We start from the raw sequence: 26,366 nt of genomic DNA, 5'->3' as shown, positions 1-26,366 counted from the left end.
GAGGCCATCTCCTCCTCCTGAGAAATTGGCAGTTTCATTCTTCTCTGAGCTGTGTGCTAAAAAGTCAAGACTGCCTTTGGGGAGCAAACAAGTATCTTCCTTCTGAATGCCATTTTGCTGATTACAGCCCTAGAGGAAATGTAAACCAGAGGTGGTGGCTGATGGATGCACATCCATAAAAGCAAGAGAATCCCTGGGGAGCTAATCGACCAAAGGACCAGCTTGAAGAGGAGGCTTCACTGGGCTGTGGGCTGTGTCCACGGTGTCTGGAGGTGGGGCCAACACGTGGGTAGGCCGTCACGGCTGCTGCCCAGTTAGCACAGCACCGGCCTACTGGGGAGGCTTCACTCCGACTAACACCCTGGGCTCTCCAAGGAAAGGGCTCTTCAGGAGCAAGCAAGGATCTGGGGGAATGTTCCAGAGGTGCCTCTCTTTCTGCAAAGTGCAGGCCACCCCCCTGAGACAGGTCTCGGGGAGCTGTGCTGAACTCCAGGAGGGCAATCCCATCCTCTCCTCTGCCCGTGTCTTCCCAAGGCCTCCTCATGTTGGTTGTCATAGCAACAGAACTATACCAAAATGTAATCTTGGAGGATGGGGGAGGCAACCTCACAGCATTTCCTGGGGGGCTCCAGGAAAGCTCTGAAAGCATGGGCCGAAGGCTGGGAGAGTTTCCATCAGGCCTGAGGGAGAGTAGACTTATCAGTCCTCAAGAGGGGCCTGGCCTGGTTGCAAGTTTGGGAGTCAGGGAGAGGCCCGCAGGGGTCCTGCAGCAGATCCAGGCTGACTTTAGCATGTCCTCTTCCTTTAGAGGGACTTTGGGGAGCCAAGCCAAGTGGAACCCCACTGACATCAGACAGTGTCCATGAGGAGATGTCAGTTTCTCTTCAGAGGCAAGAAGATGGAAATCTGTGTTAGGCTTCCCCAGTCCCTCCCAGACTCTCCTTGGAGGTCCCTTACAACAGAGGCTGCGAAAACCTGACCCTATCCTGCCTGTGCATGACTCCAGACAGGCTGCATTTGCCCGGCATAAGCTTTTTAGCCAATCCTTTAAAATTCGAAAGTGGCACATACAAATTCAGACACCCTGCCTGTCTTGAAAGATCAAAGGGGATTGCTGGAGTCAAGTTGCATAGGCGTAAGCTGCTGACCTCGGTCTTGTGGCCGGGGCTGTGGGAGCCTCATTGTGTTCAGACTCTGTCAGCAACTGACTCAACACTTGCCAGAGCCAAAGGGGAACTCACCTGTGAGCCCTTGTCTAACCAGACACCCAGCCACCAGTTGCTGAAGGCAGAGCTGCCGATCATCAAGAAGAAGAGGGACACCACGAAGAGAGAGAGCAAGTACCCTGCAGGGGAGGAGAGCGGGCCAGGGGTCACAGAGGCCGCGCAGCAGCGGTGGGCTCCTCTTCCTCGGGGTCCACCGCTGGTGGGGGAAATCGAAGCCTATAGGGAAAGGTCCTCCACCCTGGGAAGCACTTTCTAGGCTAACATGACAACTATGAGCATTAGGTCCCAGAAACCCCAGTGGGGACATCTATTCCACCTGGTTGGAAAATGGATCCAAATGTCAACATATTTAAAAACAAAAACCACCACTGTTCACTGTAATAGAAGTGACTCAATGTTTTTAAAACAAACAAATTTTAAAAAACCCGGTCTTGCTGGAGAGTGACAAGCAATGGAACTGTAGGCTATCTTTTGCTATAGACTCTAGCCCTGAAGGCAGGCAACGAGCAGATGGCGCTGCACTCCGAGATCAGAGTGCAAGGTCACACAAGCACCACAGCCAGGTCACGTGGCTGCTCATTCAGTTTCAGTAACTAGTGTCTGGCAGCTTTAATGGAGATAAAGGATGATTCCATTTAAAAGGCGGCTTTATCAGACTTTGGATTATAAGGGGGAAAAAAATAAAAGCACTGATAAACGACCCTAGCATAAAGAGAGCAATTGTTAAAGAAGTCATAAAACATGAACCCAACAGTTTAAGAAAGAATTTTTAATGCAAGTTAAATCAAGAAACCCGTTGTTTTCTACCAAACCTCCAGAAGCCTTGATGTACGTGTGGTACGTTTTCCAGGTCACAGTTCCTTCCCGGGGGGACTCAGTCTGGATGAGCTGGTGCGGAGGAACTGTGGGGACAAACACAAGTCCTGCAAAACCCCCAGTGGGGCGGCCCCCTCCCGCCCACCTCTCCACCCTCACCCCTAAGGGCGGCCCCCTCCCGCCCACCTCTCCACCCCCACCACTAAGGCCAGTTGTCATCCTTCCTTCCACTAGCCCTGTGCTTTAAAATTCCCAACACACTTTTGCTCGTTTTATTGCTTGGTCCTCATGACAGCCTAGTGAGGCAGGTGGCTTTCAGTCTTTTGAGACATATTTACTAAGCAACTACTATGTGCTCAGCATGCTGCAGTCCATGAGGTCGCAAAGAGTCGAACACGACTGAGCGACTCAACTTGAACTGGCCTGCTCAGCTCTGGGGAGACAAGGGTTGTCTTTGTCTAGCTCTACAGAAGCAGACCCTAAGAAGATGATGTGAACACACGCAGTTTACTCCGGAGCTAAAGGGCACAGGGCAAGGAAGTCAGCAGTAAAATGTGTCTCAGCAAAAAAAAAAAAGAAAAAGTGTCTCAGCAAGGCAGCATTCCTTGCTCCCCGCTCCCCCTCCCCACCCACTTCCATGGGCAATAGTAGCTTACCTCAGCACAGAGAACTCTCAGACTGGGGCCCAACTACACTGCAGAGGTTTTTCGCATGATCAGTGAGACCTGGGATGTTTCTATACCAACTCCCATTGGCATCGGGTGAGGGCTCCCCCCTGGGGGTTAATTCCCCCCACACTTCAGGCTTGACCTGTGGCTGGCAGCTCCCAGAGAGCTCCGGGCAAAGGGCTGCAGGTGTGAAATGCCAGCTGGGAGTTGGGCTGGGTGGTGCAGAAGTGCTGAGGGTACCCACGCTATCTACTACAGGGCCAACAAGAATGCCTCCACCACGGAGATCACACCATGAGCAGAAACCAGGGCATCCTCCCAGGTGGGTCCCTGGATCCCGCCACGTGGCTCCCCCACATCCTTTCCATTTTCCAAGGTGTAAGGGCAAAGGACCACGAAGCTCCTACTGGAGCAACGTCCAGAGGTGCAGGGATGAGCTCCCAGCAGCCAGGAGTGAATCGCGTCTCTCCCCTCTCCAGCATGAGAGGGAGGAGAATGCCGGCTCGGAAGCAGCACGCTATGCTTATACCTGGCTCTTGTAAACAGAGATGATCGGAGCCTGACTAGGGGGTCCCCCAGAGCAGGGCTCTTGGTACCCTGCCCCGGCAAGGAGAGCTCGCATCTCAAAGGTGCCTCTGAACAGAGCTGCCATTATCCCCTCTGCCTGGGAACGCTCGCTCGAGCTTCTTTAAAATGTTCAGCCTGACTTCTGCTCATCATCGTGTCTCTGGGGCTGCAGCATGCGGGGGTTGCCTTGACGGGTCAGCGGAGCCCAGTGAGCTCCGGGGCGTTAAAGGAGCTGTTGGACCCCCTTGCAGTCGCAACCTAGTCAGCTCTGCTGCTGACCCTGCGCACCTTTGCGGGCTGTGCCACCTTCAACCCTTCCATTCCTACAGCTCTCAGCTTTTAGCTTCACACCTTCCCTTTCCTCTCCAGAGAAGGGGGTGGGGTGAGGAGGAGAAGAGCAGCAGGGTTTACTCTGCCCACAAGACCCCAAATCCTTAGTAGCCTGGAGCTTTCCTAGGAAAGCATGGAAGAGACTACAAGGGCCCCACTTCAGCCTTGGCCGCCTCCAGAGCGATAAAAATATATTGTCCAAATGGGCATGCGTTTGTCACAAGCACCATTAATGGTGCCAACTTCCATCGATGTGAAGACTCACATTTTTTCCCACATTTTAACATCTCTGAAATCAGGATGTGCCCCATTCGGTAGCATGCCATATCATTTAATTGGCAGAGACTTTTCTTAGTGGTACATAAAATGACGCTGCTCTTAAAATAGATGGCATCTTAAATGTGATGAAATATATTAAGGTTTTTTTTTTCAGCCACACATTATTGAGGGACCTTACTGTGGCCATTTTTAGGAAGGTGCATTTTAATTCCTGTCTTCTCAGTGCCCATCGAGGGCAGGGCACAGAGCAGGTGCTCAACAAATGTTGAATGGATGAAGGGATGAAAGGCAACAGAGACTAAGAAGGAGAAGGAGTTTGACCAGCCTGGTCCTTGCCAGGTTTATCTCCCACATCTCTTCTCTCTGCTTTCTTCGAATCACCTGTTACTCTCGACCTCAAATCCCCCCTGCTTTCCCCACCTTTTCACCATGGTGTCCTGGGCAAACTCCTACATATGCTTAAAGGGCCAGTTCAAAGGTCACTTCTTCTGTGACGCCCTTCCTGATTTCTTACTCCCACTTCAGCTCCCTATTACTCTTATCACAGCTGCCCATGATTATCCTTTTACCTATGGCCCCCACCAGACCAAAAGATCCTGAAGACAGGGGCAGTCTAGCTTAGTGACTGGCAAATAGTAGAATGCTGAGTCCTTATTTGTGGGAAGAATGAATACCCTTATTCCACATCGATTTCTTCTCTGCTATACAATTCTTTCTCAACACTCAGCATAAAGACTAAGAAACATCTCATCTCCTGTGTGTGCATTGTTTTGATTATGCACATAATCTCTTTGCATTGTTTTGATCTTTCCAAATAACAGTAACAACAACTAATAACAATAATAACTATATGTCAGGCACTGTGCTAGTCATTCTATGTAGAGTTTCTCTTGTAATCATTGCAAGAACCTATGAAGTTGGTACTCTTATTTCTTCCGTTTTATAGATTAAGAAACTAAGGTTCCGCATGGCCAAGTATCTTGCTTCCAAGTTCTAAAACTAATACGTGGTTGAGCCAGAATTCAAATTCAGGGAGCTGAACCCCAAGGCTCACACTGCAGTAAACCATACAATTCCAGCTGCCCACAAAGGACAGCATGCCTATACTTCTCTATCCCACATGGTAGATGCCCAACAAATTCTTAAGAGTATGAAACTGAGGGAATGAACAGTAAATACCTTTTATGTCTACAAATTCTGATTCTGTTTCAGATTCTTTTCCTTCACGTTTTTCAGATTCTTTTCCTTCACGTCTCTCATCGCCTGGAGCCAAAACTAGGGTGAGAAATAAAGAAACATCTGTGTCCACTCGTGAGCCATGAGTGACAGGAGAGGTGTGATGGGGACTCTGATTGTACCAGCATCTTCATTTCTCTCAGCAGGGCTCTCCTTAAAGGCTTCCACCGCTGCTGCATCGTACATGTGCTCAGGATCCTAGAGACAAAGTGAAATCCCTCTGAAAACGAAACGACAGAACTTCTCCAGGCCAGAAATCATGAGGGAAGGCACCCAGTCTCTTGCACTCAAGTAGGGAGAGACTTACCTTGAATTGCAACCCACGGAGATTGTGAATCAGTTTTGCATAGCGTCCCCTCTCCTCCATTAACTCCTTGTGGGTTCCCTTTTCACAAATCTCCCCATCTTCCAACAAGATGACTTCATCACAAGACTCTAAGAACTGCAGGGATATTCAAGCAATCTACAGTGAGCTTCTGTCTTGGAAGAGAGAGGAAGAGCACAGCGCTGGACTCCCGTCCAGTAGCATCCTGGGCTCATGTGATCCAGGGGGGGTCCCGATATTGGCAACACTGATATTGAGGGCCAGATAATTCTTAGCTGGGGGTGAGGTGGGGACTGACCTTGGCACTGCAGGATATTTAGCAGCCTCTCTGGCTTCTATCCACTAGATGTTCGGAGCACCTCCACTCCCAGGTTGTGGCAAGTAAAAGTGTTTCCAGACACTGCCCGATGCCCACGGTGAGGTACAGTGGTCCCCAGCCGAGAAACACTGACTTAGTGCCTATGTGTCTTGTGAGAGCAAAGGGGGCCTCTGGTTGTCACTGTGATGCACGTTGAATCTTCCTCTGCTATTACTCCCTATATGAGCCTCCTTGCTAAGAAATCTGATCACGGGAACTTGGAATATGAAATTAACAGGGTCACTGAAGCCATGATTTGGTGGAGAAGGGAAGTATGACCTCAGCAATGGCTCCCCTCTGTTGTAATGTTACAAACCCACCTCACCATCCTTCTCCAGCCCAGGAGATACAGCCCATGGCACAGTCCCTGGCCTCCAGGCCACATTACCTGGCTTGAGGAGTTTACACCAGCCTTATCTGTACCTTTAATGATAGCATCCTACATTTTGTCCAAAGCACTTCTGTTTTTCTAATTTGAGTTCATTTCTATAGCACATCTGAGATCAAAGAGCTGCTAAGCGGAGTTTCCTTTCATTTTGGAATGAGACTGAGCTCTCCCGATAGGATCAGCCCATCTAGGGGCAGGGAGACCCTCCTTGAGGTGGACAAGATGCTATGAGATCTAAGACAGTTCAGCCTGAACAGGACTTTGCAATTCAGGTGAGAGGTCTTCCCTTGTACTTTGGGGTTCACACAGGTCAAATCTACCTTGATGCTTTTGCTTGAAACCCTGAAAGAAGTAGCTACATTTGGTCACTCTGTGTCTGTTGGGGTTTGTGGGAAAGAAGCCAAATGACAACAGGTTTTCTTGGCCTTGGGCAGGTCCAGCCTTTCTGGCTTCTTTGGACTAACTGCCTGGTTCCACGTCCACTTTCCTAGACAACACAAGGAGGAACAGCTGGGTCTTAATATCCAGTGGAGACACTTTCTGATAGAAAGTCTCTTCTCATCTTTGCACAGCATCTTCTAACTTTCAAAGCCTGATCTCATCCCCTCTCTGTCCCCCACAATCCAATCAAGAAAGCAGGCAGCATGATTATCAGCCCATTTCCCAGATGGGGAAACTAAGGCACAGATGTGGGAGCACACACCCCAGCCCCTGAGGCTCCTGGTGAAGCCCCTCTGGCCAGTGATCTCCCAGTTCTCTCCAGCATGACAGAGGGTGATCTGTGCAGCTTTGCTCTGCAAACACAAACTCTGGCCCTGGGTTGGATGTCAGTGGTCGGCCGCTGGCCTCATTTCATTTGTTTCCTCAAGTGACAGAAGAGCAATCGTCCAGTCTGAGCACCCGAAAGCATCCAGATTGCGTGTGGACCCCCGAGTGAAAGTAGCTGGAGAAATGTTCTGGAAAAGCCCAGGGGCTTCAGGTCCGCCTCTGAGCGCCTCCTTGCCATAATGGATGACCGGATTGAGACTCCAGCGCCATCTAGTGGCCGCCTGTATTTTCAACACGCAAAAAGTAAGATGAAATGACCTTGGTGAAAAATAGTCTCTGAGGAGACTGAGCCTCCTGGGATCTAGTCTGAGGTCACTCTGCTGGTGAGCAAGGTTCAGAGACTGGGGCAGGGCCAAGGTCACGCAAAGACGGCTCTGACCCACATCCGTTGGGCCCTCCCCGAGGACAGCCCTTCCCACTTCCTGTGGTCTCCAGGGACTGGAGCCTCACGGGGCAGAGCTGTGGTCACCACATTTAGCTCCCGGGCTGGGCGAGAGCCCGTTCTGAGTCACCTCACGGGGGCCCAGAAGAAACCCAGCCTTCTCCACACCCCGCCCCTGCCTAGCCAAGGAACAAGGAGCTCTTATCTCACCCACCCAGCTAAGATGCTTCCTGGAGATGATGGACACCACTTGGGTAAACCCCATACACTAAATTCAGATGCTTGGCACTTCTTCTGAGACCTCTAACCCTCAGTAAAGAGAGGCAGAGGTTGGGGCAAAACCACAGGTATAGGAAGGCCTGGTTTTCCTAGTCCTTGAAAACCTGGTCCTCTTCGGCTAGACCTTTTGGCCACTGACAGAGGAGCCTAAAGATGCTGGTTACTGCATCCTATAACCATGGCAACTTCACATGCTGTCAGCTCCAACCCCTCCCCTAGATTGTCTTACTCTTCCAAAGGCTGGGAGTCCCACCTCTTACTCCTAGTTTAACATTTCCCCCCGGGTGGCAGATGAGTCAGAAGATAGGACTTCTGCCTCTGCTCCAACTGACTTCTCATTACAGTCCAACGCTGGGGGCTCTCTCCTCCAGCCACACACACACACGCATACACACACAGATGCACAGCACATACCTCTGGGGACTCACTTACCTACTCACTGTAGATAAGTCAGGACCAACCTGACTTATCTCAGAGTGGAGAAGGGTCCTGAACCTTTTCCGTGGGGCTGACACAGTAAGTACTGTCCCCAATCTGCCAAATTCCCAAGCTTATTCAGGGAGTTCAGTCACTCCCTTTCCTGGGAAAGATTCATGTTCCTAAGCCTGAGAGTGGCTCTGAGCAGGGAGAAGCTTCTTGCCTCAGCCCTGAAGTCCTAGTCTCCAGCCCCTTTCCCCTGGGGAGTGATACAAGGGGCATCTGAACCCCGATCAAGCGTTCATCATCTCCTGTCACCCCCCTACCCCTGGCCTCAGGTCTGCCCAGCCCTTGATGGAGGAGAAGGCTCTTCCTACCTGGCTTCCCACCTCCCCACCATCAGTGATCCCGAGCTGGAGGAGGTGCCCCATGTCAACCCCACAGGTAGGGGTCAGGTGTTCCTGGAGAATTTCCCTCTGATGGATGGTCTTGGCTCCACTGAGCCCAAAGGTAGGGTAAGCCAAGCACAGAGGACTGGGCAGGGCTCCACACTAGCTTGGATGGCTGGGGACCATCACAGTGTCACCTGCCCCTTCCCTGACCTGGTCCAGGTGAGGACTGCAGGTTTAGGCAGAAGAGGAGACTTTGCGAGCCACACCCATTTCATGACCTCATGGGTCCTGCTGGTCCCAGTCACCTGCAGCTGGTGAGTCACCAGGACAACGGTCTTCCCCCTGAGTGCCTTCTTAATGCACTCCTCAAAGACGTGCTTCCCCACGTGGGCGTCCACGGCTGACAGCGGGTCATCCAGCAGGTAGATCTCATGATTCGAGTAGATGGCACGGGCCAGGCTGATCCTCTGCCTCTGCCCCCCAGAGAGGTTGAGGCCCCGCTCCCCGATCTGTGGACAAGGGCAATGCTAGGGTCCATCATCAGGCCCCATCTCCCACCCCGCAGTCACTGGGGACCAGGAGCTTCCTGGAGACTCTTCAGCAGACTGCTCATCACCATGGTCCAATTCTTCCACCCCCTTCCAGGAACGCCCTGGCCACACCAGGTACCCTGGGCAGTGGGAGGCTCCACTTCTGCAGGAAGCCTGGTGGGCAGTGGCAACTAGGGAAATGCTCCTTCCAGTGTTGAGTCAGGGGCTCCTGGCTCACAATACTGCCGCTCCAGTGCAACCCCATCGGGAGGGCTTCATCCTGACCAGTAGCGCCAGAGGGCATTGTGGAGCAGGAACCTCTCATTGTGGAGCAGGAAAGCCAGGGAACAAGTGAACAGGAGGGAGAAGTGGCTGGAAGCAGAGGGTCAAGGAGCAGGTATCTCTGTTTGTCCACTTGTGGATCAACTTTTCACTCCCACCAGGCAACTCTAAGCTCCATGAAGGCAAGAGACGTGTTTGCCTTGTTCATCATCACATTCCTAAGGCCTGGCACCACGCCTGGACCAGAACAGGTGCTCAGCAAACATTTGTTGAAAAGGTGAAAAGCCTAGGTTGCCTACTTGAGGTGATCCTATCCAACTGACCCCAAAGCGAGTCAGGACCCCAAAGCTGAAGTCCAGGACTTCAGCCAGGCGTTGGACTGCGCACTAGGGCAGGACACACGAAGTCAGACAAGAAAAGTCCCCTCTCTAGCAGGAGCTCACATCTTAGCAGGGGTGGGTAGTTTAGTTATACACAAAGTAATGGCACAAAGGAGATTTTAACAAGTGCCATCTGAGAAGCATAGACTAAGTACTTTGGGGCACATTACTTTAGACTTTGGGACTCAGAAAAGTCTTCCTCAAGGGGATGGATTTGGAGTGGGAACTCGAATGGTGGTAACTGGCAGAAGCAGAGGTCTAGAGCCTGGAAGGAGAGTGCACAGCTAGGTAAGCAGGTAGGGGTGGGTGGAAGCAAACACTGGCAGGCGCCCAGGGCTTCGGTGGTTGTGGTGGCCATTCCCTTAACACAGGCACATGGCGACACCAGCAGAGAATGACAGTGTGCTCTGAACTGGGCTTTCGTCAGGATGCCTTCCTTCTCTGGGCTCCTGGCAGATTGGGAAGACTGTGCAGAGGGCCCACTGGGATGGGGAGACAGAAGGTGGCCTGGTGATGCCCCTCAGTCACCTGAGTTGGCAGGCTCAGCCCCCACCCTTTAAATGAACACCCTTCAGGGGAGATACTTGGAGATGACCCTTACACTCCTGGGCGGGTGGGGCCAGCACAGCAAGAAGGGGCCCGTGAGCATCCAGCCACAATGCTGTACCCCCAGCCTCTGTCTTGGAAGACAAGCCAGCCTGGGAGGTGGGGAAGCAGTTTTTGCCAGAAACCATCCCTGAGATGGCAGGCAAACTGGAAGTGACCCCAGGAGTGACCAGGCGGAGCCCAACCCAAGTGGAGCTGGTGTCACATCCATCGTGATATCTCCCAAGAAAGGACGAAGGTGGAGAATACAGGCTGGGAGAGCCTGACTTTCCCCACATCTCCTGGGACCCTTCGGTCGTCTGGGGCACCTGGATGTGATGGGGCCAGAGCCTGCAGAGCTCCAGCGCAGTGGACCTGGCATTCGGGCGGCTGTGCTCTGCTGTGGGGTTGAGCTCCGGGCTCTACTCACCTCGGTCAGGTCTCCATACGGAAGGCTGCTCAGGTCCTCCTGGAGGGCACAGACGCGAACTGCGTGCTGATACCTGTGGGAGCAAAGCTCGAGGTCAGCACCGTGAGAAAGACCCCACGTCCATGCAGCCCAGGGTGGCTCAAAAGGCGCACTGGTGTCCTGGGCAGGCAAGGAGGTGGCTGGTTGCTTGGTCTTTGATGTCCAAGGGCAACTTCCTCTTGACTTCTTCCCGTCTATCTGATGCAGAGTTGACTCCCCTCACAGGCTTCCCACCATTTGAGAAAGATGAAATAAGTGCACAGAAGACCTCTGAAGGGAAAGTGACTCACAGGGGCTAGAGCAGGGAGTCACCAGTGAAGGTTGAGGTCACTGGAGGAGATCTCCCAGAGGATGCAAGACCGTTGATGGACAAGAAGATGCGTGTGGCTGGCACCAGCAGACAGTGAGCAGGCAGATCACAGGTCTGCACCAGGTTCTGGAAGCACTTAACGCCGTGAGCATTGAGCCCAGGTGTCAGCAGGGCTGCTATGCCTAGTAGCTGAGACCAGTAGCTTTCGAATAAGAACCTGGGTTTGAATCCAGCTGGGTAACCTTGAACAAATGACTATATCTCCCTGATCACTCTCCACTCTGTACATTAGGTTACTAACTCATTGGTTTGGGAGAAGTGGGAACGCTGTCTGATGCTCAAATTCTGCATCAGTAGTAGTTACAGCTAATGTTATCACCTTGGCCAGTCTTTGACTATGAGACTCGGGCTGCTCGGGACATCTTCATCTTGCCACCTCCACTCCCATCTTAAACTTCCTCCCACCCTCCTGCTTCCCGTGGTCCTGAGAGTCTCAATATCCATCCCAAGAGCAAAACCTCTGCTAGAGATGCCACACACAAAGGGTGCTCAGTCCATCCTTCAAGGCCCAATTCAAGTGCCACTCTCTCTTCCCTCTTGTGATCTCTGCTGCCTCTGAACAGTCCAGCAGAGTCTCCTGCCCTTGGCATATTCCTCCTTGGCCGATTGTCATCTCTGTGCGTCTCCTAACACCTATTCCAGACTTGAGCACTTGAAGGCCAAAGATACATCTGAGCCACCCCGGAGGCCCCCGTGGTCATGCACAGTCCTGTGTCTTGCAGGTATTTGGTAAATACTTGCATTCTGATGCCCTATGAGATAAGGACAAGAATCCCTTCCTCTAGCCTGCCTCTGCGGAGAGAAGCTGTTCCAGACAGAGCTGGGAGGAGGCACAGGAAAAAGCAGGCCAGGAGATGCTGGGAAGAACAGTTTGGCCAGTGCTAAGGACTCCCTGACTGAGCCTCTTGACAGCGGGATGTCATGACCAGGGACAAGGAAGGGAGGTAACATATCTCTTGCTGAGAATCCACATGCTGGCCAATGCCAGCCAGTAAGAATGGAGTTTGGCAGGGTCAACTCTCTTTGGCAGGTCAACTCTCTCTCTGGGCCTTAATCTCTTCTTCTGTAAAATGGGGATATTATGCCAGAGTCCCCCTAAACGGTTGGTTATGGGACTCTAATAAGAGAATGTACATGGCAACACATCAAACTTGGCAAAGAACCTTAAGAATGTATTTCCAGAGCTTAAATATAATGGCCCTATACGTGGATTCAAAAATTATGAATTTTGTTTTCATTCTTTTCATGTTGAGAACATCAACAGCAACATATCCTGATAGCTCTGGTGTCAGTTAATAGTTTCAGGGTTGATTAATTGCATACCTGCTGCACACAGTTTCAAGGAAAGTTCCTATTACTTGGCCTAAAGCAAAATTGTCAGATTCCTCTTTCTGCAGTCAGACACCATATGCACTGTTACAGAAAACCTCAGAACATATGCTACTCTGCATTGGGATGGAGTGCTGATTCCATTCATTCCTGGGAGTGTGATCTCAGGTCTGCAGAAGGCACCTCTCCTGAACTCTGGGATCAGGAAGAGAAAAACCAACACCCATCCACATATGATGAATGTTTAATCAGAACTCATTAAAGAAACCCACTTAGCAATCAATACCGATGACATCAGCCTCTGTAGCAGAGTGTACCAAACACAAAAGTACTTCACACTTTCAAAGTTAATATTACCTTCGGTGATCATACTTTTCTCCAAATAATATGTTTTCTCTCACATTTCCATGAAAGATCCATGCTTGCTGGGAAACATAGGCCAGAGTCCCGTTGACAGCCACGATCCCTTGTTGTAACTGCATCTGAAGCCACAACACCAGAGAACCTCAGGAGCCAGGCCTCACTGCCTTCTCCTCGGGGCCCTGTTGCACTTTTGCATGTGTGTGTGCTAAGTCGTTTCAGTCATGTCAGGGTCTTAACGACCCCATGGACTGTAACCCACCAGGCTCCTCTGTCCATGGGATTCTCCAGGTAAGAATACTGGAGTGGGTCACCATGCCCACCTCGATCCCTGGGTAGGATCTTCCCTACCCAGGAATTGAACCCACATCTCCTGCGGCTCCTGCGTTGCAAGTGGATTCTTTAACACCGAGCCACCAGGACAGCCCCCACTGGACCTTTGCCACATGCTTATTCCATGAGCACAAATTCTGAAGGCATGGAGGGTGACAGAATGTCTCTCCACACACAAAGCCCAGCTGTGCTGATGGAGGCACTCAAACCCCTTTGAGAGGCCAGGTGGGAATGTTCCAGAAGGGGCAGAGGTAACGCCTGCATGCTGGAGAACATGTGGGGCATGGGAGCTGGATTCTGTTTTCTCTGGGACGTTCCAAAGGAGCAGACCAAGGGTAGAAGTTAGAAGGAGGTAAATTTCACTCCCATATGCCTCAAAACTCTCCAAAGAGGGATCAGGGTGAGGTCATGAGTCCCCCATCACTGGAGGTATCTGAGTAGAGTCCGGCTCACCTCTTACAGGGTTCCGTGGAAAGGATTCATATCATCAGGTGGAGAATCGGGTTGGGTCACCTGTCATGCACCTACCTACTCTAGGGCTGTCACAGAGACACATGCCAAATCCCAGAGCACTGGCGCTGAGCAGCTCACCTGCCTCACTCCCCACCTCCGCCTTCAAGCAGGGAAGGAGCTGGCACTCTTCCTACAAATGAGCCAAGTGAGGCCAGTAGAAGTCACCCTGTTTGCAGAGGCTCTTCTGAGCCCGGAATCCCCTTGTATCTAGTGCAGGCAAAGGCAGTCCCAGGTCCCAACCTCTTTTGGAGCACAGAGGGAGGGGAAAAGGGACTTAATATTTTTCCCTGAATGCTTCTCATTCACTTGGGAAGCCTTGGTAACTGTGAACGGTTCATTTACTGTGGATACAGTGAACGGCTTGGCCGTTTCCCTGGGGTCACGCAGCTAGAAATAGCAGACAAGAGTCCCCCTATTCCTACCACGAGGTGTGCTTTGCTTCATGCATTCATTCAGCCCCTCCTCCAAGGACCAGCACCTGCTCCGGGCAGACGCTGAGGAAATGGAGGTGGATCTAAAGTCCCCGTGATTTGCACAGGGTTCTCGGGTGCTTCCCCGCCAAGCCGCCTGGCTGGCCTTTCTAATCGGCGCAGGCCAAGCATGTCATGAGAAAACTGTGGGTTTAATGACCCGTCTCTCCCTTTGACCAAGATGGGAGCTCCAGGCAAGAAAGCTCTCACTGCTTAACTCAGCGGGCAAAGCAGAGAGAGTGTGGAAGGTCCAGCCCGCAGGCCTGGAGCTGCCAAGTGCATTGACTGCCTGGGACTCATTGTTAACTCTGAGTATAGCATCCAGTGTGGCTGAGGCCAGGGCCCCGGACAAGGCGGGCGGGGAAGCACTCCGCCATCACAGCGCCCCGCACGCAGCTTACCTGTCCTAGCAGAGCTGCGATAAGGGAGCTCTTCCCACTTCCGACATTCCCGCAGATGCCCAAGACCTTCCCCTATCAGAGAAACAGAAAAGAGACAGTCACTCTCCCAGCTCTTAGAGGGTCACCCCCAAATTGTGCTGGCCAGGCCAGGCAGGGACCAATGGGTCACTGCTGGCTCTGGGAGGTGGCAGCCGCAGCTTCACACCCCAGCCCTGATACCCGCCTGGGAGGATGCAGAACCTCACTCTTCATTGAGTGCCTCCCCCGCACAGCCCAGCAGAGTGCCCGGAGGACTTCTAGAAATCATGTATAAGCACTGATGCGAAACAGCCTATGCTGGTCTGGGACACACAGGCCCTGAATATGAGAGTTGTCTTGTGCCCAGACTCCGGGAAAGCAAATTCAATGGACGCTAAAGGCTACACAGCCCAGGGGGACAGGGGTAGCCTTGCAGTGCAGAGGCCTGGGAGCTTTCTAAAAGTCCTCTTAAAGCATCCTCCCACCATAACATCTCAGTCTGAAATTACTGAGCAGTTACGTTGTTCCAGCATGTTGGGTTCATGGATTTTTCTATGGCTGCAGATTTATTAATTCCACTAGTAAATCACTGTTAAAGCCTCTATTGTGCCAGGTGCTGTTCTGAACCCCAGCAACAGCACAATATAGCAAAGAACACCACAGTCAAGTCTGGGCCTACTCTAATGGAGCTTATGCTTTAGTTGGGCAGACAGTGACAAGATAATTAAATAAAATATGAAGTATGACAGATGCATGCTGTGGAAACAAATAAAGCAGGCAGGAAATGGGGTCGGGGGCCTTACTGGGAAGGTGGACATCTTAGCTTGAGTTCTCCTGGAAAGAGGACCCAAAGCAAGGAGTTGAGTGACGGTAGCTTGTTGGGGAGGTGCAAGAAACACAACTGTGAGGATGGGGATGGTACAGGAGAAGGAAGGTGGCCCATCAAGGGTGTGCTGTTGGGTCAGCTCCCACAGGAGGCAAATGAAGCTCAGTGCTGCTGGGAAACTCAAGGAATCGCAGAAACGGAGTCTTTCTCCTCCCAATGGTTGAAGGAATCAGGATAAATACCCCACAACCAGTGTTTGAGAGCTGCTCCCTTGACTATTGATGTCTTGGCTCATTGAGCGTGGTGGGGAGGGCGCCCAGGCACACAGATGCTGATCCGGCCATTGGAAGGTGGCCAGGACACACGGATGGGTCACTGATGGTACCTGCTACCGGTGACGTCTGAGTAAGACCCGGGGGAGGTGAGGGGGTGAGCTGTGTAGCTATCAGCAGGGAGCCAGAGCTGGCAGAGGAGGAGTCCTTGCAGAGACTCCAACGCTGGCACAGACCCACTTGAGTTCCAGCAGCTATTGCAATGCTGTGGTTGCAACATCTGGAGCATTCTCATTAAGACCTGCTCCTAGGGCTTCCCTGGTGGCTCAGTGGTAAAGAATCTGCCTGCCAGTGCAGGAGACACAGGTTCGATCCCTGACCTGGGAAGATCCCACAAGCACAACTAAGCCCATGTGCCACAAGTATTGAGCCTGTGCTCAAGAGCCCAGGAGCCGCAACTTCTGAGACAATGTGCTACAACTACCAAAGCCTGCACAGCCTGACACCATGCTTTGCAATGAGAGAGGGCACTGCAATGAGAAGCCTTGGCACTGTAACGAAGCATAGCCCCTGCTCTCCTGAACTAGAGAAAAGCCTACACAGCAACAAAGACCCAGCACAGCCATAAAAATGAATAAATAAAATTATTTAAAAAAAAAAAGACCTGCAGCAATTCCTCGGAGCAAAGATGCTCAGCATGGAACCAAATATGACTCCTTTTCCACCTGAGCTAGATCAGAAGGGCCTCTTGCTGGCCTGCTACCCCAGCACATGAAAGTTGCTGCCTGTCCTCACTCATCCGCTGGGTGAGTCTTCACGGAACGCCAGGCAGAGCAGTAGGCACTAGCGATAAGACAGTGATCAGGGCAGATGCCTTGTAGTCACCGGAGCTGCACATAAGTAAAACTGATCATTTTAATTCCACTAAAAGAACTACAAGGAAAGGGGGGCATTATGGGGACTTTGAGACAAAGAAACACAGGATGGATCTAACCGGCCTAGGCTTTGGCTTTTCATTGAGTCCTGTCTACTTCTTGCAGCCAAGTCTGAGCCTTGTTTCAGCCTAAACACATCCTTGTTTCCAGCAAGAAATCCATGAGGCCTTACCCCTGAGTTTCTGATTATTCATTTGTTCATTCAGAAAACATTATTGGCAATCTATTCTGTGCCTGGCGCTGGGCCCAGTGTAAGGTCACAGCTGTGTAGTAGATATGGGCCCTGACCTCAAAGAAGCTACAGTCTAATAGAATCTTGGAACTAAATTTGGGAAAACATGGATGTCTTGAATTTAGGACATTTAAGGGCAGCACTTAAGCTGGACGTGATCTTTGGAGGAAAAAGGCAGCAACCGTAGCTCACATCCACAGGGACTTAGCATTTGTGTGTGATGTCTTTCTGTCCTCACGCCCACCTTGGGGAACAAGTACTATTGTAAAAATACCCACGGAGCGGGTAAAGAAGCTGACTTCAAGAGGTTGGAGAGTACATTCAGGTACACAGCTGACCAGTGGCAGGGACTGGAGCCCAGGTCTGCTAGGCTGGAGAGGCAGAGCCCGAACCCCCAGGACAGCATGCTGCCCCTTTGACTTCACTTCACTTCACAAAGCATTGACCATGTTGATGACAAGTCAGGAGCGACCAACGTACTGAGAAGGAGGAAAGTCAGTGCAGAGATAAGAGGCAGCTTCCTTACAACCCGAGAGCGGTTCACTGAGGCCTCTTGGGAGCAGCTCGGAAGGCATGGTTGAAGTAATTTGGGTGCTGCACGTCATAGGCGGGGGAACGTGATGGGCAAGCAAGTGGGCTGCACACAGCAGGACTTAACTGAGAGCCAGGCTCGATTGCACTCAGCCAACCAAGTAGCATTTCCAGTGAATGTGTGCAGACAGCCTTGTTAACTACAAGAAGTACCACTCTACACCAGCTATTGAGCTTAGCGTCACATAATACATAAGAACCTCTCCCTCTATAGTGCTCACACGGGGAAAAGGTGAGTCAACAAGATGGGAGATTAAAATATTAAGCACAAGATTAATGCTGAGCCCTTTGCAACAAAATCAACACTGCCATCCGGGGAACACGGCTGCTGAGTTCCCAGGGCAAGGAAACCACATGCAAGAGAAGGTCAGACATTCCCCAAATGCAGAGCTTCTCTAAACACTCTACCCCACCCGCAATCCCAAGGGGAGCAGGCAGCAGACTCTGGCTGGCTTCTGTTGCTGGGCTGCAATGAGAGCAATAGCTCTCATTTTTTTTTTTTTTTAACAAGAACAGTGTCTCATAATGGTTAAGTGCAGACTGTGGGGTCAGGAGCCCAGGGTGTGAAGCCCTCTTCTGCCACTTTCGAGCTGTGCAAGTTGAACAAGGTATTTAACCTGCTGTGCCGCTGGTTCCTCAGTCATCAAGTGGGGTAGCTCTACATGCATCTCATAGGGTCATTGGGGTGGTTAAATGAGTTCATTTCATGCCTGGTAAATAGAAATTGCTCATGATTGTCAGCTATTATAATCTATCATCGACTCCAATGTGAAATTAAGAACAAATCTGAAAAGATTTATGAAGGCTTGTCAGTTTTGAGTCTAGCCACCTGAAATGGAGTGTCCGCTCAACACTGCAACTGGTTGTCAACTCCTCTGAAATTTGAAGATCAGCACTAACAACCACTAAGACCACAGTATTCTCTCAGCTTGAAGAGATATCTCCATGGTTGATTTACTAGCTTTAAAATTTGGGGAGAAATGGAGACATCCCACCACCACCTCCTGCTCAAACTGAATCATATTCAGGCCACCCCTTTGGAACACATACCCACCTTTCTCACCACAAAGCTTATATTGTGTAGAACTGATTTGGGGCTCTCATACTGCTCCTCTGCGTCAGGGGCTCCCTGAGCTGATGGGCTCGAAGTGTATGCCTCTGGCCTCTGTTTCTTGAGAAAATGCTTTTTCTGGTTCTGCACATTCTTTAGGCCACTTTTCCTGCTGGCTTCTTGCTCCCATGTCAAGGTGGCATTTGCTAAAAGCAAGACAGTATCTGGGTCTTCTGGTTGGGTGATGTAGGATGGGGGGCTTTTAGCTATGAGAATTTTCTGAGATTAAAGAAACAAAATTAACTTGGCAGATGTCATCCATTTGCAAGAATCATCCCAATATATCTTCTAATGACCCCCAAATCACAATCTTGACAATTCTACCTGGGACATCCAGGAAAAGTATTCTGAAGATATTCCCCCCAGGAGAAGCTGCAACAGAAATAGTCCACTAGCTCATACTATCCAGGACAGACGACTCTTTAACCACAAGGCCTATCTGTGTCACCCCCATTGGAGAATGCTGATTCCAGCTACATTGTTACCCTCATGCCCGCGAAGGCCAGCGTATGCCAGTCTTTGGGCTGTGGGCCTTATTGCTTTGCACTAATGCTTATGAAACTAAGGTCACATGTTCAGTCTCTGCTGTGTCTCCTTCCCAAGTCCCCACTCAGCTTAGTTCAACAAAACACGTGCCAAGTACTTATTCTATGCTAGATTCTGGGGTAAACAACAGAAATGCAAGTATTAATAAAGCACACTTCCTGTCCTTGAAGAGATTGCAGTCTCGGAGGAGACCTCTTTCTTCCTTTCCTTGCCTTAACTTCAAAGCCACTTAATCTGTCCTTCCTGCACATCACATCCTTACTGCATATAGCAGTTACTGGGGTGCCTGGTCCTATACTAGACTGGTGGCTTTTCAGAGTAAAGACTCTCTTCTTTGTATTTGCATTTTCCACAATGTTGTGCATATGGAGGCACACAGTAAATCTTTTTTAAAATCAGCGTATAATTGACTTACAATATTATATTAGTCTCACATGTATAATAGAGTGATTTCAAGTTTTTATAGATTATATGCCATTTAAATTTATTATAAAATATTGGCCATATTCCTTGTTCCCTGTGCTGTACAATATATCCTTGTACCTTATCTATTTCATACATAGTAGCTCATACCTCTTAATTCCCTTACCCCTACCTTGCCCCTTCCCCCTTCCATCTTCCCACTGATAACCACTAATTTTTTCTCTGTATCTGTGAGTCTGTTTCCTTTTTGTTAGATTCAGGGCTTTGTGGGTTTTTTTAGATTCCACATATAAGTGATATCATTCAGTATTTGTATTTCTTTGACTTATTTCACGTAGCATAATGCCCTCCAAGTCCATCCATGCTGATGTAAATGTCAAAATTCCATTCTTTTTATGGCTGAGTGGTATTCTGCTGTATATATGTACCACAAGCTTCTTTAACCATTCATCTATAAATGGACACTTAGGTTCCTTCCATATCTTGGCTTTTATAAATAATACTGCTATGGACAGTGGGGTACATGTGCATGTATCTTTTAAAATTAATGTTTTTGTTTTCTTCAGATATATACTCCAGACTTTCTGGTCATATGACAGTTCTATTTTTAATTTTTTGAGGAAAAAAAATTTCCTCTCTTCCTTTGTGATTTGACAAATATCTTTAGTGTTATGTTTGGATTCCTTTCTCTTGTGTGTGTGTGTTTCTTACAGATGTTTGATTTGTGATTACTATGAGGTTTATATATAGCAATCTGTATATGAATACATGATTATTTTAAGTTACACATCTCTTCATTTCAAATGAATTTTAACAACCCTGTATTTTTATTCCCCTCCCCTCATGAGTGCTGTTTTGCATATTTTACATCTTTTTGTTTTATTATCCCCTGTTTATTGTGGATTTATATTAGCTTAATACTTTTGTCTTTTAACCTTCCTACTAACTTTGTACATCATTGACTTACTACCTTTACTGTATATTTGCCTTTATTGATGAGCTTTTTCCTTTTGTAATTTTCATGTTTCTAGTTGTAGCCTTTTCTTTCTAGCTTAGAAAAGTCTCTTTAACATTTCTTGTAAAACTGGTTTTATGGTTCTGAACTCTTTTAGTTTTGCTTGTCTGTAAAGCTTTTGATCTCTCCAACAAATCTGAAAGAGAACCTTGCTGTGTAGATTATTCTAGGTTGTAGACTTTTCCCTTTCATCACTTTAAATATATTGTGCCACTCCCTTCTGTCCTGCAGAGTTTCTGCCGAAGTCAGCTATTAGCCTTATGGGAGTTTCCTTGTATATAACTTGTTGCTCTCCCCTTGCTGCTTTAATGTGCATGCTGAGTTGATCAGTTGTGTCTGACTCTTTGCAACCCTGTGGACTATAGTCCACCGGGCTCCCCTCTCCATGTAAATTCTCCAAGCAAGAATACTAGAGTTGGTTGCCATTTCCTACTCCAGGGGATCTTCCCAACCCAGGGATTGAACCTGCATCTCTTGCATATCCTGCATTGGCAAGTGAATTCTTTACCACTGCTCCACTTGGGAAGTCCCTGCTGCCTTTTACCACTTTAATTGCAAAGTGTCTTGGTGTGGTCCTCTTTCAGATCCTGTTTGGGACTCATACAATAAATCTTTGATGAATGGATAAGTTAAAAAAATAAAGTGGCTAAATGAGTGTATAAATATGGTGCCCCCACACTGTCATCCCTTCTGTCACCATCATAGGACAAACTAGATAGGCAAGGGGGGATGGCTCAGTGCAGACTGAACTCCACTCCTGGAACAACTTAAGATTTATAGCTTGGAAAAACAGTAGAGGGTCAGGAACATCATCTCCCTGAGTGGAGACTCCATCTTACTTTTACTAAAAGAACAGGCCACCTATAATATTCTGCCTTTATCCTGCTTGATGCATATTTATGTATCCAACACTGAATGGAGAGTCTTCTCCCAATATCTACAAAACCAGTGACCCAGCCTTCCAAAGGGTTGACATGTGCATGCATACTAAGTTGCTTCAGTCATGTCCGACTCTTTGAGACCCCTTGGACTGTAGCCCACCAGAGTCCTCTGTCCATGGGATTCTCCAGGCAAGAATACTGGAGTAGGTTGCCATGTCCTCCTCCAGGGAATCTTCCTGACCCAGGGATCAAACCAGCCTCTCCTTTCTCCTGCATTGGCAGGCGGGTTCTTTACCACTAGCGCCACCTGGGAAGCCCCAGCCTGCCCTTCTCTGAGAATTTTCCCAACCAAAACTGAGATCACTCTTCCCTACCCACCCAGTGTTAGTTATACCTTCATTCTCCTTAGAGAGACATTGGCTTCAGCTGCTGCTTTGACCGAGAAAGGTAAGATTGCAATTGAAAACTTCATTACATTAAACATGGCAATCACACTAAATGCCTGAAGAACAAAAGAGAGGTATAGAGTTTAAGATGGGATGTTGCCTTGCCTTTGAACCATTAAGTCCATGGGGATTAAACTTGCTGAAATGGGAAACAGTAGCACAGTTGGGATTCTCAGAGGAACAATTTTCTCATTTCATGGCTCAGAAATCATGGGTTGGCAAATTAAAGATATCAACATCTTAATCTATTTTGTTTTTGGATTTTCATCAAGATGGTGGGAAACTTATCCCCTTATCTCTGTCAGTCCAGAGGATAAAGTCCGAGAAGGGCCTCTAATTGAGTGCATTTGGAAAGCCCCATCCATCCCACATCCTTATTTGGCCTAGACAATTCACTGAAACTCTTATGCAGATTTTCCTAAATCGTCACCTTCTCTCAGAGGCATCTGACCCTTCAGAGATAGAGCATCCTTTTACACACCACACAGGCCAGTGTTGAAGGTGGAAGCTCCCTGCAATGATGTGCTTGGCCTAGGCTGGTTGCTCATTCTCCTGCCCTCAGGGGCTGGTCTCCATGTTCTATCTCCACACTCATAAGGGACTTATTTGAGAGCCTTTGTTCCACCGCCATTTCCCAAAAAATATCATCCTTCTCTTCACTAGGGCCTTCCCCACTGAGTCCTGCCTAGTGGGTGGCTAATATCATACAGCCTCAATGAAGACAAGTTTCCTTGCTCTGTGAGTGCCCCAGGGGAGACATGATCTCATCTCTCAGATTTCATCTTCTCATCTGTCCGACTTGTAATTAGCAGCCTCTCCCTAACCACCCATCTAAGAAATTAAAAACACAACTTCCTTCAACAAATCTGGAGCGATCCTTCCTGCTGCTGAATGGGCCTTGTGGACAGGGCTCCCAGGTATCAACTAATCCTACTTAGTTCATTAAGAGCATGATGAAGGATGCTCCCTTCATCATGAGCTAGTTTAGTCGCTTCAGTCCTGTCAGACTTTTTGCGACCCCATGGACTGTAGCCCACGAGGCTCCTCTGTCCATGGGATTCTCCAGGCAAGAATACTGCATTGGGTTGCCATGCCCTCCTCTGGGGGATCTTCCCGACTCAGGGATCAAACCTGCATCTCCTGTGGCTCCTGCGTTGCAGGCAGACTCTTTACCGCCGAGCCACCGGGGAAGCCCTCCCCACCCCTTTCATCACATCTGATCCTAAATATATCCCCAGAGAGAATTCAGCTCCTCCAGGTTCCAGAGCACCTCTTGGCTCAGGAAACCCGGAGCCCCCCGGCTGCCTGATATGACAGCACCTCAGGGCTGACCTCCTACTGATGTGACTCTGGCAGAGAAGCAGGCTGCAAGGATTATTAGTCTAAGGAAATACAAGCCTCTCATTCAGGCAAATTGTTCGGGATCTAGATTTCTTCTAAATCATTGTTTTAGAAAATATTAACTACATGCACTCAATTTGGCTTCAAATTGATTTGCTTGGTGTATTCTGGAAAAAAAAAAATTCTTTTTGCTTGGGACCATAGACAACAGTTACAAGAATCAGGGAGCATTCATTCAGGCTCGAGTACAATCATCATTGACATTCATACTGGCTTTGGGTTTGTGGCTAGGTTCAAGCTCTCAGAGTGCGTGTGTGTGAGACAGAAAACTGTGCAAAAAAGTACCTTCTAAAGAAACATGGGCAGTAATGGGACTGACAGCCTTACAATGGATGCACTGGAAGAGCATCCTGCCTTCTCAAATGTCCCCCCCACCTTCCCTCCAGATCCCTGATTTTGGTGCAATTCTTCCCCTGTAAGCATATTTCTCCTTGTTTATTTACTTTTCTGTCTCTCTTATTCTTGCCTTTGTGTTTTTTCCTCCCACCACTTGCCCTTCAGACACTTGTTCAATGTCTGTTTGTTTATTTCAGTTTGGAGCCACTCCCCCTCTAGCTCAGTTTACCTTTGAATGTACAGCCCCCTTGTAATTCAAGCCCCCCCCCCCCCCGCCCCACCGCCACTTCAATCCAATTCGCCCTCTGAGGCTTTCAACTCAGTTATGCCTGGCCTGGGTGAGCATCAGGCTAATAATAAGAGCAAACACTTCTGCAGAATTTGCTGCATTCCAGGCGCTGGCCCATGGGCTTTTTGTAAAAGAACTTCTGTCTTCACAGCCATAGAGAGTGTCATCACCCCATTTACAGATGATAAAGCTGAGGAAAGAGAGGCTCCATGAACTGCTGTAAGTCATAGCAGTGAGTGGAGTGGGGATTTAAACAAGGGGGACTCTGATCTAGACACCACACTGCTTCTTCCAACACCGATAATACATCCTCCCACCCAGCGATCTTCCATAAACCCTACTCCTGTCATATATACGTATACATATGAACAAAGGGGCTCCTTGGGCTTCAATTTTGTTTTCCAAATGTAAAACTGTGTTCCAATGTTAAGTACTATCCCTATCCTGTGGTAGACTAAACAAGAATTGCTACTAAGCTCTCCTCTGCTCCCTGTCAGCCCAAGTACTGGTTTTAGAAGTTGGGATGGAACTCTGGTGTCACCTGGCTCTTTGTGATAAGGTGTTCTGGTGCCAGGGCTGGGCAAAGGTGGGGAGGAGCTACCCATCTGGCACTTGGCAGAGTCTGGTTCAGAAAAGGCCAGTTCTGGAGAGGCGCTTACCACAGGGGCGGTGAGCTTGCGTCTCAGGAGGATGTGGCAGGTGAATGTCAGTACAATGGCAATGGTGGATGCAATGGGGGTCAAGGCTGAGTTTCCACTCTGGACAAATCCAGCTTTTTCCAGTAACTTCCTTTCCTTCTTCCTTATACCTAATAAATAGAAACAGTCCATAGTGGTCTTAATTTGCATGTCAAGCACTAGCATTAAGAAACATATTACTCAATGGAAAATTGAAAGTGTTAATCACTCAGTAGTGTCCAACTTCTTGCAATCACATAGACTGTGGCCTGCCAGGCTCCTCTGTCCATTGAATTCTCCAGGCAAGCGTACTGGAGAGGGTAACCATTCCCTTCTCCAAGGGATCATCCTAACCCAGGGATTGAACCCAGTCTACTGCACTGCAGGCAGATTCTTTATCATCTGAGCCACAAGGGAAGTCCAGTGGAATATTACTCAGCCATAAAAAAGAATGAAACATTGCCATTTGCAATAGCATGGATGATTATCATATATATCAAATTTTAAGCGAAGTCAGAAAAGACAAACATATGACATCACTTATATGTGGAATCTTAAAAAATAATACAAATGAATTTATTTATAAAATAGAAACGGACTTGCAGACATATAAAACAGAGTTACAGTTACCAAAGAGGAAGAGGTAGGGAGATGGATGAATTGGGAGCTTGGTGTTAAAAGATACTTGGGCTTCCCAGGTGACTCACTGGTAAAGGATCTACCCGGTTCCTTTAGGTGATGGTTGGATCCCTGAGTTGGGACAATCCCCTGGAGAGAGGCACAGGAACCCACTTCAGTGCTCTTACCTGGGACATCAGACACGACTGGGTCAGGCATGACTTGGTCGGACACGACTTAGCAACTAAACACAAGAGTCAGACATGACTTAGCCATGAAACTACCACAAATCATACTGGAAAAGAAGGAGTCTTTTCCATGTCATCCATACATGAATATATACATATACATGTGTGCTGAGTCGCTTCAGCCATGTCCAACTCTTTGTGACCTGGGAAGCCTATATATGTGTGTGTGTGTGTGTGTGTGTATGTATGTAACTGAATCACTTCTCTGTATACCCCAAACTAACACAACACTGTAAATCAACTACGTGTGTGCATGCTAAGTCACTTCAGTCATGCCCAACTCTTCGCAACCCTATGGACTGTAGCCCACCAGGCTTCTCTGTCCGTGAGATTCCCCAGGCAAGAGTACTGGGATGGGTTGCCGCGCCCTTCTCCCAACCCAGTGATTCAACTTGCATCTCTTACAGCTCTTGCATTGGCAGGCATGTTCTTTACCGCTAGTGCCACCTGCTTCAATTAAGAAAAAAAAAAGCATAACTTCTGCTGGATCCTCCTGCAAATTAGTGTTAAGGGCTCCTGCTGAGAAGTTTAAATGAGAGGAAGCACAGACAGCCCTGAACACAATGCCGGTGTATACTGGGGGCTCAGCGCTTGTCAGCTGCCACTGCTGGATGGCTTCCAAAGTCCTTTTAGATCTGATTCCCTGTGTGTCAGGAATCATATGCTCAGATGCCTACAGGTAAGTAATGTAAATGGAGGGAGCGGGCAGAGAGCAAGACCAGAGCGAGGGTGTCCCAGGCTCACTAGACTGTTCTGATGTCTGAGATCTGGAATTTTGTGAGACATCGCCCTACAAAATCTTGGGAACTAATAGAAAAAGTTAAAGTACTGTAGGAGCCAAACAAAACACAGATGCCAGCCTGAAGACTGCCAGATTGAGGCCCCTGCCCTGGGTCTCAGGAACAGCTACAAAACCCCAAGAACATGTCTGCCTTCCGTGGCCCAGATGACACCAGGGCTCTGTACCACTTACGGGTAGAATTCAAGT

The 26,366-nt window shown here is 49.0% G+C and overlaps 1 protein-coding gene across 3 annotated transcripts in view; it reads right to left on the bottom strand.

Moving 5' to 3' along the window:
- The window catches only part of LOC110129341 (ATP-binding cassette sub-family C member 12), an 86,307-nt gene that overhangs the window by 20,396 nt on the left and 39,545 nt on the right, over positions 1–26,366 (bottom strand). For all 3 annotated transcript variants that reach the window (XR_011482245.1, XM_070451348.1, XM_020880702.2), the window contains exons 8-19: positions 24,495–24,643; positions 21,758–21,865; positions 18,442–18,717; positions 14,514–14,585; positions 12,794–12,918; positions 10,699–10,771; positions 8,797–9,000; positions 5,430–5,564; positions 5,245–5,320; positions 5,066–5,161; positions 2,039–2,128; positions 1,242–1,345 (exon numbers count right to left, since the gene is read on the bottom strand). Coding sequence is in view for 2 of the 3 variants with exons in the window: in XM_070451348.1 (XP_070307449.1) it covers positions 1,242–1,345; positions 2,039–2,128; positions 5,066–5,161; positions 5,245–5,320; positions 5,430–5,564; positions 8,797–9,000; positions 10,699–10,771; positions 12,794–12,918; positions 14,514–14,585; positions 18,442–18,717; positions 21,758–21,865; positions 24,495–24,643 (1,508 nt within the window). In the remaining variant the exon portion in view is untranslated. The remainder of the gene's footprint in view (positions 1–1,241; positions 1,346–2,038; positions 2,129–5,065; positions 5,162–5,244; positions 5,321–5,429; positions 5,565–8,796; positions 9,001–10,698; positions 10,772–12,793; positions 12,919–14,513; positions 14,586–18,441; positions 18,718–21,757; positions 21,866–24,494; positions 24,644–26,366) is intronic.

Source organism: Odocoileus virginianus, chromosome 20, assembly GCF_023699985.2.
Source record: "Odocoileus virginianus isolate 20LAN1187 ecotype Illinois chromosome 20, Ovbor_1.2, whole genome shotgun sequence".
In the NCBI taxonomy this organism is placed as follows: domain Eukaryota; kingdom Metazoa; phylum Chordata; class Mammalia; order Artiodactyla; family Cervidae; genus Odocoileus; species Odocoileus virginianus.
This window is presented reverse-complemented; position numbering and strand designations above follow the sequence as displayed.